The sequence below is a fragment of the Xiphophorus maculatus genome, chromosome 3 (assembly GCF_002775205.1).
Source record: "Xiphophorus maculatus strain JP 163 A chromosome 3, X_maculatus-5.0-male, whole genome shotgun sequence".
Classification (NCBI taxonomy): Eukaryota; Metazoa; Chordata; class Actinopteri; order Cyprinodontiformes; family Poeciliidae; genus Xiphophorus; species Xiphophorus maculatus.
The window spans coordinates 2,018,404-2,032,505 of record NC_036445.1 but is presented as its reverse complement, the minus strand read 5'-3'; the positions used below and the strand labels follow the sequence as shown (position 1 = coordinate 2,032,505).

The following is a 14,102-nucleotide window of genomic DNA, read 5'->3' as shown; positions in this document are numbered from 1 at the left end:
ACACAAAGTAAAGTGAAACTATGAAGTAGGATATTTCTGTTTATTTAAAATGTCTTTAAAAAAAATCAGACCTGCTGAACCACAATATGCTGTTAGTTTCAGCTCTTTTGCATCCTCTACCAGGATGTAATTAGCAAACATTTCCTCACAACAAGATGCTTCCACCTTCGTTTTTCGTGTGAATGATGCTTCAGGTTTCTAAGACATGGTTTTTTTACATGTAGGCCACAGAGTTAATTTTGTTTTCTTCTGATCTCACCAGGGGTGTAAATACTTCCTTCAGACTTGTGAAAGTTGGATCTTTAAACTATTAAATAAAATACCCAATTATGTGTTTTTAAATTAAAAATATAGTATATGAGAGCAGCTGTAGGATGATCTGTCTGAACAGTAACAGCAAATATTCTTCAGATGTTACAGAAAAAAAGGAAACACTGACACAGGTGGGTTTTTGAGGTTTTTTTTTAATTGCAGGAAGCAGTCCAGTTGTCATAAGGCGAACTAGAAATGAAATAATTCAGAAAATAGCCTGAATGCACCTCAAGCCTTTTCTTTAATCTCACAGCACACTCCTGATGCGTTTCATGTTCAGAAACAGAAAGTTCTACAAAAACCAAACCAAAACTTTTCTACTTCAAGCTGTAGTGTTATGTTTCTGTGTTCATTCAGAGATCTCACTCACTTTTGATGTAAAAACCAAACAGTTCTCAGTCCTTCATGTTTAATTTGAAAATGAATATTAATAATTTCCCCCCAGTAATCTATGGCAGATTTTTCTACAACGCTCAGGTTTTAACATCTGGACAAGCCAAGGGAGGAAGGAAGGAAACTAAGAGGAAAGGAAGGAATGTGGGGCACAGAAAGGAAAGTAATGAAGGAAGGAAGGAAGGAATGTAGCACATTATGAGCTAAAAGATGGAAAGAAGGAAGGCAATACACTTAGAAGAGGAAGGATGCTAAGAGGGAAGGAATGAAGGAAGGAGGGAAAGGAACAAGTAAGGACACAAAGGAAAGGAAACAAGGTAGGACATTAAGAGGTAAGTAAGGACACAAAAAGCAAAGGAATGAAGGATGCAAAGAGGGGAGGAAAAGAGGAAGGACACAAGAAAATGAAATAAGGAAGGAAAGGCACTATGAGGGAAGGAAAACATGAATGAAGGACACCAAGAAAGAAGAACGAATGAAGAAGGAAAGTAATACACTAAGTAATAAAGGAAAGAAGGAATGAAGGACCCTAAGAGGAAAGGAAGGAAATACAGAGGAAAAAATAAAGGACATACGTCAGATATAAACGTAAACTGGGACAAAAGGAAGAAACCAAAAATAATAAATAAAAGGACATAATATTGTGAAAACAGGATTGGAAACAAAGTCTGAAACTATTTTCCTCACTCATTCAGATCAATAAAATACTAAAATCAAACTCAACCACACTGTTATGAACTTTATTTACCCCCCTCATGGTACCGAATAAAAACTACAAAACGACCGTATCTGACAGCAGCGACCAGAAAACACCAGATAACGACAACAAGAGACAGAAACGTCTCTCATTTTGAAATAATCTCTGATAAAATGCGTCCTCATCCATGATGGATGAACTGCAATTTGTAGTGATCAGCTTCTATTTCTATGTAGTTGGAGGAAAAGTTTTAAATTTCCACATCCAGGTGAAGGTGGGAGTGTGAACACCGACACAGCAGCTACCAGCCAAACATCAACAGATGAGGGTTTATTGGGAGTGATTTGATCCGTTTGCCTCACAACCTCAACTTTAAAAAACTAGATTTAGTGGTAAATTGTATAAATAGTCTGTTTTTTTTAGTATTTGAGAAAATAAGGCTTTCTCCAGTCTTCAAGATGGATGATATGAAAACAAGAGGGCAAGAAAGGAATAACGACTATGTTCAAAATGCCAAAACGTCTCTTCATAACACATTTTTTACTCACTCAGTTTCACTCAACATGGACTAATTACTGGAAATTTGTCAGCATCTAAAGGACATTTGCAGTAGTTAAAACACTACATGTTTAATTCCTTCAGAACAGGAGTTGATACATTTCACTCCCCCAGTTTCAACTAAATCCTAGTTATTTTCACAACCAGCTTCATCCAAATTAAAGCCCTGCTGCAGATTAATGATCTACTGACAGAGTTGTGAAACATTTAGCTGCAAAACTGTGAAGAGTTGGTTTTGTCAGTTCTTGTTTTGTGGGTTAGCATCTCCAATTTTCAGCCCCACACCCATCAACCAAGAAGTTACGCTCCACATCGATGATTTAGAGCCGCTAAAGAAGCAGCTCCAGCGACTGGCTTCACATTAGCAGAGTGTCTGAACCGTTTCATCGTTTTTTTTTTTTCTGAACTTTGGCGTTCCAGCTATGAGGTCACTTTCTGATGAAAACGTTGAAAACCAGCTGCAGGCTCAGGGAATTTATTTTGCTCGTTTGTCTCGGAGAACTACATGCAAAATGAGAAAGAGAGGATGGAGTCGTGGGGATGAACGAGCGGAGGCACAGCATGGGAAACATAAATACGCTCTGGAGGATAAACGGGAAGGAAAATAACTGGAAGAAAAGCTGATTCTGTTAATGTGCAAAGGAGAATTTTATGAGAACAGAACCTGAGAAGGAATGCAGGTTTAAGGAGGAAGAAGGAATGAGAGGTGAACTGAAGCAGCCTGGGAAGCGTAGGAGCTAGGGGTGCACCAACATGATAAATCAGTCCTTCATTTTGGGGGATCGGAGATCGGCCGATACTTGAATGTGACAGAGCCGAGTTTGTCATGTATGCACTACTCTGCAACTTTCTTGCTATATTTAGCAAACAACATTACAGACAAAAAAAAAGAATCAGCATCGGCCAAAATCACAATCGGTGCACCCCTAGTAGGAGCTGTTTATTTTCTGCTTTCCTCTTCCTGTAGTTTCACTCACAGTCATTTTCCCGCAGAACGTTGTACATGTTGACAGTGAAGCCTGATGACGGCTTGTCGTCACTCCACCCCCGATGTCCAAACCCCTCATCTTCATCATCACCGTCCTCGTCGTCGTCAGCATCCCTGTCTCTCTCCTCCTCAGGCTCGGAGCTGGATTCTCCGTCCTCCTCGTCTTCCCGCTCTGCACTTCCCTCCTCCTCTGCTCCTCTCCCCTGAAGAGCCATAATCTCAGGCAGGTCTGGATGATTTTCCCAGTGCTCTGTTAGCCGGGAATAATCCCCAAAAAGATGTTAAATCCAGCAGAAATGTAACCCTCCAAGATCTTCTGAAATGAGTAGTCGTACCTTTGAGGCAGCTGTAGCCAGGCGGTCTGAGACAGAGACAGAGCCTGCCATCAATCGCCAGCCTCAGCAGACTGTTGGCTGCACGATAAACATCGTTGCGTGCCGCTTTCGCCGTCTTATAGCCTCTCCTTTCTGCCCAAGCTGAGAAACACAAAGACAGAGTGAGATCTTTAGCCAGAGCTCTGAGGGGAGTCATTACAACGTCTGATATTATTCATAATTAATGGATGTTTGCAAACTTCCTGTCGTCTGTTTCCTTGAAAAGATTAAGGCTAACATTAAAACCTTCCGACTAGGGAAGTAAGTTATCGATTGAGTTAAAGTTGATCGATCTAACTGATTAACTGATATGCGGCCATTTTCTTAAAAACCTGAGTTTTCTGCGATCCAACTGGATCGGGTTATTAACTTGGAATCAATCCTTCATAATAAGCAAAGTAAAACCAGCGGCAAGAGTAGAAAGAAATGATTTCCTTTGAACAGGAAAAGACCACAGTCCACCAAATCCATGTCAGAAGACATTCCCAGTGTTAGCATCTTAATATCAGCTACAAACACGTACATTAAAGTTTAGCATGGATTTAATATCCATGCTAAATGGATTAGCATGGAAGTTTAGCATCAGCCTGCCGGCGGATTAAACGTCATCTCACCTTCACACACATCCCAGGCGGTCCAACTGGGCTCCTCCACGCTCTGCTGGGATTCTTTCTCTTGCAAACTGGGATGTTTGAGCTTCAGCACAGAAAGGTAAGGCGTTCTCTCGCACAGGTAACCGACTGATGTGTACGGCTCTTGCAGCTGGGCTACCGGGTAAATGCCCGCTAGAATCTGAGGAGACACACCCAGATGATTTAGAGAGTCAGATATTTAACATGTCTTAGATTATAAGAAGCTTTAAACTCAGACATGATGAGCCGTACCTGTAGCTGCTTGTTGACGCGGGAGGGGAAGACGAGGCCGGGGCAGTCGCAGAGTTTGACCGTCGGGGTGAGGTAGTAGGTCTGGAAGTACTTGGTGTGACCCGGCGTTCGAGAGACGCTCACTACTTTCCTCCCCACTAGACTGTTTATTACAGAGGATTTACCAACATTAGGAAAACCTGGGAAAATAAATCCAACCACAGGTTAGGATTTAGGGATGCACAGATACACTTTTATCTTACTTTTGATACCGATATCTGAGATTTATTATCGGTCGACATCGATCTGATACAGACATCAAACTTTTCTTTTTTTTAAAAACAAAGACATAAATGTACTGAATTACAAATGTATTTGGTAATTGTGCACCAGTACAGCAGATGTAAACACAACAATAGCTTCAACAACAAAAAGACACTGTATGGAGCTCTGGTAGTGCCAAAAAAGAAATTCATTTTGGTGGTTTCATTTTGTTTTTCAATAAAATATGGCTACATTTGTTGTAATGTTTTGTTTTAGGTTTTTTTTAGACTGAATTTAAAAAATACTCTTCAATTGGAGTCAGATATAACATTTTTTATTGTTTTATTATTATTATATTTGGCTAAAAAATAAATGAGGGTATTTATTTATCAAAACAAGCTATTTCAGACATGCAAGAATAAGATTATTAATTTTAATAAGTAAAAACACAGGAAAATCCCAGATTTGTAAATGGTACCATACTGTGCCAAAGCCAGAATGCTTAAGTATTTTTTACTGAAACATCTGTCAATTTGCTGTGGTTTAGCTCAGCTCCATCAATATTTGAAAATGTAATGTCCACTGGTGGAGCAATGATTTCCACAAGTTTGGAGCCTTATTTATGATATTTCTAGTAGGTTTATATATATTATGTAATGCAGTGATTCCCAAAGATTTTCTTCTGGGCCCCCCTATGGATTCCAATAAGACTGCCTATTGTTTTCGACAGTAGGCAGACAGGAAGGAGGGTGAGGAGAGGGGGGAAGACATGCGGTAAGGTCGTCGGGACCGGGAGTCGAACCCGCGACGTCCGCGTTGAGGACTAAGGCCTCCAAAAGGTGCTAACCCACTGCGCCACCACAGCACGCCCCAAATTTGGGTACGTTATTTTAACTACTGCAGAAAATCATGTGGACCTTATTTATTAAGCATAACTTTCATGAAGCCTGCATTTCTGTATTAGAGATGTTTTTTTTAATGTTCTGATGTGATATTTTACTTTTGAATGTCATGTTTTCATTACATCGGTCACAGCAAGCAATAAATCAATTAATCGCATGATAAATTAAAGTGGACTCAATAATTTCCATTTGGACAATTTATAATTTTTCTCTGGATGACAAATGTCTTCTTTGGTCTCAACCAGCCCATTTTTGAAGGATAATTTTGTTTACAGAGACTTTAGCATTTTATATTTTTGGTTTTGTTGTTTTGTTTATTAATTTTGGATATTTTAAAATGTCTTCCAGGTCCAGTCAAAAAACCAATATAATAAAATAAACATTTACCACATTCTAGTGGTAAATGTTTATTAAAATTAGCATTTATCTTTACTTTAGTTTTTAGTTTTACTTTAATTTTAAAATTAAAAATAAAGTTAATTGATATTTGAGAATGTGCTCTTGGATTATTTTGCCATTAAAATTATATAAATGGTAAATAGTTGAAAATGGTCTTAAAACAACAATATTATCATTTATTGCAAGAACGTCTGGTGACAGACCTTCCTGTAAGAGGAAAATCCTCATAATTAACAGAAGTAAAGGTTTTCAAACATCCATCTGTGTGGAATTAATCTATATAATATGTTTCAATTAAATGGGCTTTTTAATAATATTCTAATTTATTGAATTTGAATCTTAATATGATTGCATTTTAATGTAAATCTATAATATCCTAAGTGTTTACATACTTAAATGTAAGTAAGCAATTACTACTTCTGTCTGGAATGAATGAAAATCTCCACCACTGACAAATCTAGTTAAATTTTTTTAAAGTTTTGTAATAAAACTCACCTATGCAGCCCAGAGTGAGGACTCCGTCTTTGTAGAGCTCCTGGTTGCTCATCTCCAGAGCGCTGTCACTTTGATGCTCCACCAGAACCGATTCAGCTCCTTCGTCCTGCGGCTCTCCGTCCAGCCGCTCCGCAGCAGCGTCTCTCTGGATCTTGTGCTCCCAGCTGGACAGGTCAACTGAGAAAAGGAGGTTGCAGGGAGACATTTTGAGAGGGTGACTTGTTACGATGAAGCATCAGTTGTTGAGGTAAAGATGAAGAACGTAAAAACTCTTCCTCTCACCTTTTCCGGCTGTGATCTCTTGGCAAGCCTTAAAGATATCGATAAGACCTCCGGCCCGACTCCAGTCAGCCTTTTTTCTCATCCTCTTCTTCTGCAACACTTTTAGAGAAACATAATGACAACAGGTGTGAGAGAATAAAAAGTAATAATTAACTCTTCAAAACAACAAACACGGTTATTACAATTTTGGGTTTTTCATTATAGATTAGTTTTATTTCTTTGTGGCTTTTTGTTTGTCTAATTAAGTTAGTTTTAAGTGTGTTTGCTAGTTTTTATTTGTGATTGTAACTTTGGGAAGAGTAACCAAAAACTATAGATAAGTCGCACTATTTTAACATATTTTTACTCAAGTAAAAGTAAAAAGTGGCCTCCAAGAAATTACTCAAGTTAAAAGATCATTTAAAATCTAAACATTGCAACATCAGAGGAAATTAAATATAAAGTTATGTGGAAATGTTGGCATTTTAAAGATGAAAATGAAAATAATTCAAATAAATAATCAGGCAAAAGAAAAATATTTCCAAATCAATTTCATCTGTATAAAACTTATGATGTATTTTTGGTTAAAACGAGCTGGTTTGTTATTCAGTGAAGTTATTTTACTCAAGAAAAGAGTAACAATACTTCATAATAAAATTACTCAAGTGAAAAGTATCCATTTAAGAAATTACTTGAGTAAGAGTTTTTAAAAAAAGTATTTGGTGAAAAGCCTACTCAAGTACTGAGTAACTGATCATTTATTATTTAAAAATTACATCATCAGACAGACTAAAATATAAAGTAAACAAAACCTGAAGTTAGAGTAATGATACTTCATAATAAAATTACTCAAGTAAAAGTGAAAAGTACAGCGTAGTGGAAATACTCCTAGAAGTGCGTTTTCTTTCCTAAAAGTTACTTAAGTAAATGAATAACTTTTACTAAAAGTAAATTTTCTCTTGAGTAAAAGTATTACTGCAACTGTAGTGCAGCTACCGTTACCGTAGCAACTGTAGATACAGTTACTACAGTTAGAAACTGTAACTAGTTACTGCCAAACTCTGGTGATCATTAGTTAAATATTGTTTAATTTTAGTTTAGTTTTATTAGGTATAGCAGTATTTTTAGTTTATTCATACTTTGGCTAATTTCTAGGTGCAGAACTCAAAAAGGTCAAAGTATTATATTGAGATTATTTATACAAATGAATACTAAACAGAAGTTACGATTGTCAAAAAATGCATTTAGTTACTGTTGAACAACATCTGACTCTGGCGTTTTCTCCAAACTTTTGCCATTTTGCAGACTAGCTAAGTGCTGCCAAGAGGAGTTTAGAGTGCCGTAATTTGCTGTCAGCTGACGTAAACTGCTTGTGGGGGGGAAATTGTATATATAACTCAATTTCAAATTGGTTTAACGGCAAATAAATCGATCCGTAAACACAAAAACAAAGGATGTAATATCTGTAACTTAAGTATGTTTAAGTTTTATAAACGCAGTTAGTTGTAGTTTTTCTATATTTGTTACGTTTTTATTTATTCAAGATAACTATGCTAGCCTTTTCAACAAGGCCTCTGTTACTGTAGCCTCCTGACCTGTGTTGTAGGATTGTCCAGGATGGGACGTGAAGCAGACCATCTCCAGGTGGGGAAACTGGGAGGCCATGTAGTGTTTCCAGGCGATCACCAGTGGCGGAGGACACAGGTCTGCTTTGTTCAACACCAGGATCACCTGCTTGTGGAGATCCACTGTGATGTAACGGTACAGATCTGGAGGAAACTGCAGCACCTGGTGGACACAGAAAGACACATTTAATAAATCATTCAGTCCTATCAATACTAACTGGAAGATGGAGAGTTGTGTGAAAGCAAATGTTTAGGTAATATATTTAAAAACAGCAGTAAGTTTAAGAGTCAATAGCCATAATTTGCAAAGTTCCAAGTAGTTTTTTCACGTTTTAAAAGGATACATATGAATTTTATTATGAAGATATTTCAGATAAAACACAAAAAGATTACAGCTGGGATGGAAAGGAGGAAGGAGGTGATAAAGGAAAAGAAATAAAAAACTAGGTCAGAGGTCTGCAACTTTACAATCTTAAGAGCAATATTTTCTGTAAATCCAGAAAAAGAAGTTGTTTTTTTTTTAGCTGTGAATGTTACATAACCTCCTCAAAAAACAATAACGTATAATTTTTTTACACATTTACTTCAGGAAGTTTGTCATCATCTAATCTCTTTTTAGGTTGTAAAAAAAATACCATAACACTTAAAAATGGTGGATATGTTTTTTTATGAGGTATAATGAAATTTATAGAAAATGAAAAACAATTTTCCAACTTAATGACAAAAAAATAGATCTAAAACAATATCACGAGTATTTTTATTGTCATTCTGTTGTAGAAAATCTACTAAAACATGAAAAAAAACAGGTAAACCCACCATTCATTACTAAATTTATATTTAAAATATTTAAAACATCATCTTAAGCCAGAGTTATTAGGGGCTACAGGTTAGACGGTTCAATGGACGAATTAGCAAACACAGAGACGGACAAAGAATGGTTTTAACTTTTGGACAACCAGAGTGTGGACGAGGTGTGGAGACATAATTATTTATCCTTTGTTGCTTTTTTAACTTATAAAGCTACAGAAAATATTACAATTTCACATTTTTAATGCCATGTGTAAAAAACCCTGCCAGTGTTTTTTTTTTAAAGTTGATTCAATTGCAAGAGACAGTTAATTAAAATCAACAATATAGCTCATTTCAGTTTGTCTGAGGTAACAGCACCAAATCATCAACTGATTATTTCCTCCACATTCATATATTTATTTTTGTAATAGTTGAAATATTTTCTCAGTTTAGTTTTTGTGTTGACATTCCCAGAACAAATGATTAAGCTTTCATCTAGCAAGAGTTGTTTAATAAAACAATAATAATAGTAATTGGTAAATATGAACGATAAATGAAGTGAAAATATTATTCTGGGCTTTTGTTGATTCTTGACAGTGACTCCCCCTAGTGGCCTGATCCATTATGACAACCTCACTGATGATAGGTTCACCTACCGGGTGTCGTATATCAACAATAAGAAGGATGATATCAGACATTTCCAATACTCTCCACAGCTGTCTCCAAGTCTGAAATGAAAAGGAAAATAAAGATTTAACAACAATCATAAACAGTAACGCTGGTAACTTTCTGAATTGCTCTTCATCTGCTTTCGAATTCAAGGGAAAATATCTACATATAGTTAAATAATTCTACTAAAATGAAAGGTAGCTGAAGTGACAACAATGTGACCCTGTGTTGCAAAGATTTAGCAGATATAATTTAAAGCTTTGCTTGTGTTGTCCCACCGTGCTCAGCTTTTAACTGTATCCAGTGAAATAAACTACAGTAGATGAAAATGCCATGCTGATAACTCAAATATCAGCATGCGAAGATAAATGAGGTATGTCTAAATGAAACTTAATATTGATCCATAACTGTTAGATGCATTAATATGCAGCTGTTTTCTATCAATTCTTCATATCGACTTATTCCACCTGTTGATAAGGTTTCACAAAGTTAATCAGTGTGTGAAAGCTGCTGGAAATGAAAAATATTTGGAAAGAAAAAGAAAACTATTTGTAGAAGTAGACTGAGCAATGATGGTTTGGATGATTAAATTCAAATTCAAATCCAAAAATACTTTATCAACCCCTGAGGGACATTAAATGTAATATTCTTCAGATTTACTGTAGAAGAATCTCCTGTAGCAGTCTGTATTGCAGTACTTTACTCTTCCTTCTTGGCTTTACTGTTGCATCTCCAGTCGCTCAGGTGAACACTGAGGTTTAAATGTTACATATTTAGGTGCAGATATTGCAAATAGAAAGTAATGCCAATTTATAAGTGGACGTAAAGGAAGTTACAGCTTTTCATCTGACCACAGCTGCAGTATAATCAAAGTTATGAGAGTTTCTGTTGACTTTATAAAAAAGGTTGTGAACTTTTACTGGTCTAGATTGTATAAACCAGTATATCTGATGGTCTTTAGTGTAAAAAGAAAAAACAAAGCAAAAAAGGATGACTTTAAAAAAAAATTCCAACTTCATTCAGGCAGCACTGGAACACACTGAACAAATTAGACTTTGTATTAGGCCTGAAACGATTCCTTGAATGATTCACATACCTCGATTGTTAAAATTCCTCGAGGAAAATTACCTGCCTCGAAAGTTTGTTAAATTATATTTTATTATTTAGCGCACCGTGTTCCGGCCTGGTGATTATTTGTGTTGTGCAATAAAACGAGTTGTTGACAAATGCAAATATGAAAATTTGGGCCGATATTGATGTCTGATAGTAAAACCACTGTTATGGTAGAATTTACCAATATTTTTATTTTATCCCATTTTTTATTCAATTACTCGATTAATTATCAGAATAATTGATAGATGACTCAATTACTAAAGTAATTGTTTAAAACAGCCGTACTTTGCAGAATTTTTACTGCTGTTATAAAAGCAAGTGGCAGACTTTAATTTAAACATTTGTCCATCGTGGAAACAATGTTACCTCCAGGTTGTGCTCAAAGTGGCTGAGGGAGCCGGGTGGGTTTCTGGAGTGCAGATCTTCCAGGTAGTCTCTGTAGGACTTCTCCTCCTTCCTCAGCAGGCTCTCCCGCGTCATCTCATAAGTCCAACACGGCCGACGCGGGAAGCCGAGACCTGGTGGAGGAAGATTAAAACTCAGCAGGTTAAAGAAGTGACTCACCCCTTCACTGCACTCTGCTCATCTACGTTGCCTTAAAGAAATATAAGAAATAAAACAATGATACCTTTCTCTGAAGGGTAGATTTCATCTTTGCTGACTTCTAGTTCTTTATCTGACACCGGCTTCAGCACCGTCTCCATGGCCAGCTTCTTCCTCCTTTCCACCTCCTCTCTGCTCTCTTTCTCAAAGTGAAGTCGAAACCTTAAAAAAAAAAGAGCAAAAAGTTTCATTTTTCTTTTGTTAGTATCTGAAGCTTAAATACAGTGTAATCAAATATCCACTTTTTCCACATGTTTAATGAGATCAGCAGAAAGCTGGTGAAAACTGATTACTTATCATAAAATAAATTACAATTGGTTCTTGTTGTTTCACTCTTTCTGCTAAAGTGTTAAAGCAGATCAGATTAAGATGAGTGTAAGGGAGGGCGACATGGACTGAAAAGTTTTATCGCAATACTTTCTGGTGTTATTGTGATAACTATAAAAGTGGCGATAATAATTATTTATGTCTCCTCAAAATGCACGTAGTTTATTTCTGTGTTATTTAGTTGGGTTTTCTGTTTTAGTTATACTTATTGATTTATATTTATTGAATAAACAGTGGAAAAAAGCAGCACAAATGACAATGACAGTTTTTGTGGTTTTAAACCTCATTAATTGGAATTTATCATGACAACAATAAATCAAAATGTCATCATGATTATGAATCACATGAATTTAAAAGAAAAAAGTAAAAAAAAAATAGCAAACAATTTTTCAGATGAAAGGTTAAAATCAGAAAATACAACAGAATATTAGTAAGTATGTATATATTTATAAAAAATAAATGAAATTACAAGAATAAACTCACAATTACGAGACTTGTCAAAATCAAGATAAAAGATTTACCATGATAAATGATAAACAAAACGATAAATGCCCTCTTAGATCAGCGGAAACGTTTATTTTAATGTAAGTGTTTGTTCATTTCCAAATAAAACAGCTGTATTGAATTAGCGTACCTGTTTGGATCATATCTGCCATCTCTCCCAAAGGGCTGCTGGTTTATTCTTCTGATGTCAGTGGTCTCACTGTCAGAAGTGTCAGACTGACGCTCTCCTCCTCGCTCCACGCTCGCATTGCGGCTGCTCGGACCAGAACCTGTGTCACCTATCAGACCAGGTTGGCGTCACGGTCAAACTCAGTCAGTCAAGTTTATTTGTATGGCACTTTTCAACAACAAGGCATTTCAGAGTGTTTGCATCGTAAAAAGACATGAATAAAAAGTGATAAAAACAACATACTGGTCAACAACTGGGAAGCTTTTAAAGTATTCATAAACTCTTGAACTGTTTCACGTTGTAAACCTGATTCAATGGCAACCTGGAAACCGAACCTCTGGTTAAGGTCCATTGCAGTTCTCAGTATATTTTTAATCCAGGACTGGCCTTTAATTAGTTTTTTCTTTTCCATCAATCTGACCAGTATCCCCACAGCATGATCCTGCCACCACCTCGGCTTTCCGTTGGGCTGGTATGTTTACAAAAAAAAACTAAAAATATAAACAATTCAAACAGTTCCTGTAAATCTATCAGATGTAAAGGTATATGTTAAACAGCAAGACATTCCCCTATAAATCTAAATAATATTCAACCGCAAAGGCAGTTTAAATGTCCAATCCTACAGCAAAACTTACATCATAACACATAGCTTTGTAAACCACCGTGATGTTTACATACTCAACGTGCTCCACTGTGAGCTGCATCCCTCATGTCTGCCGTTAATTCACCGCTTCAGTAATAAACTGACGGGCTTAAGTTTGACTTTCAACTTCGACTGTAAGTTACAGTAAACGCGACGTGATGCAGTCTGAGCAAACACACGCTCCTATAACAGACTAAATGTATGGAGTCACGTGTTAGCTTAATGCATTAACGAAACCTTTAACCACGGAGGAACAGTTTCCAAAAACTGAATTCTGCCGTGACGCTAACCGCTAGCGTTAGCATGCTAATGCTAACAGCAAAAAAAAAAAAAAAAAATGTTACCTCTCTTTCTCTCGCGTTTGACTTGCAGCTGTTTCTTCTTCTGCTTGTTGCTGAATGGCTTTTTCCGAGGCATAGTCCAAAAAGCAGGAAAGCGGATGAATATATTTAATAGCTCTGTACTGTGTGCCGTTACCACACAGCTTTCAAATTGCCGTTTTTTACATGAGTGAAGTTTCTGGACTCCTACACTTTTTCAGTGACGCAACATCCACTGCAGACTGCGGAGAACCGTGGACGGAACCAAATTGATGGACAGCAAAAACCACCAATAGCGGTGTTATCATACTTTTTTCTTAACAGTTGATATTACTGAATTGTAAAATAATAAATAAAATATCACTAATACTCCATTATTGATAAATAAACCTAAAATATGTTAGTAAAACTACGATTAAAACCCCCTGTACTCAAATGGTACATTCCACCTTTGTAAACACCTCATAAAAATATGCACATTCCAGCAGACTGGCTTAAATACTATGGAAGGTCGTTGTAATATTTAATCCAACCACACATCTATTTTTAGTTTCGTAAATCTAAAAATCTAGTTTCAATTCATTAGATTCCACCTGCAATTAGAAAGAAAACGTTATGTAATAAATTAAATCACATCCTTATTTGTAATTGTCATATTTTACTGTCCTGAAAACTGAGAAGTTTTTAGCTGAATCTAAGTTTAAGATGAGTAAAAATAAAACTACAAACGTTTGGAAATCAAAAATATAATTGCCATCAAAACCTAAAGGCTAAATTGAATTTGTTTACAAAAATGTTGTTTTCTTTAAATATTCTGGACTTCTGGACCTCTGT

At 36.2% G+C, this 14,102-nt stretch overlaps 1 protein-coding gene across 1 annotated transcript; it reads right to left on the bottom strand.

Moving 5' to 3' along the window:
• Window positions 1–444: 444 nt before the first annotated feature.
• Window positions 445–13,489, bottom strand: gnl1 (G protein nucleolar 1 (putative)). Its single transcript, XM_005798744.2, has 12 exons — window positions 13,293–13,489; window positions 12,267–12,414; window positions 11,331–11,467; window positions 11,069–11,220; window positions 9,577–9,648; window positions 8,102–8,294; window positions 6,528–6,626; window positions 6,246–6,422; window positions 4,207–4,385; window positions 3,937–4,114; window positions 3,284–3,424; window positions 445–3,198 (listed from the first exon to the last, which is right to left on the bottom strand). Exons 1-12 carry the CDS (start codon window positions 13,363–13,365, stop codon window positions 2,930–2,932), a joined length of 1,818 nt encoding a protein of 605 aa, XP_005798801.1. The 5' UTR covers window positions 13,366–13,489; the 3' UTR covers window positions 445–2,929.
• Window positions 13,490–14,102: the final 613 nt, after the last annotated feature.

Coding starts and splice junctions, on each gene's coding strand:
- gnl1 (XM_005798744.2), bottom strand. CDS start 13,365: ATGCCTCGGAAAAAGCCATTCAGCAACAAGCAGAAGAAGAAACAGCTG. Junction 8,295..9,576: donor TTGTTGATATACGACACCCG/GTAGGTGAACCT, acceptor TGTGTCCACCAG/GTGCTGCAGTTTCCTCCAGA. Junction 3,425..3,936: donor CGCCTGGGATGTGTGTGAAG/GTGAGATGACGT, acceptor TGTGTTTCTCAG/CTTGGGCAGAAAGGAGAGGC.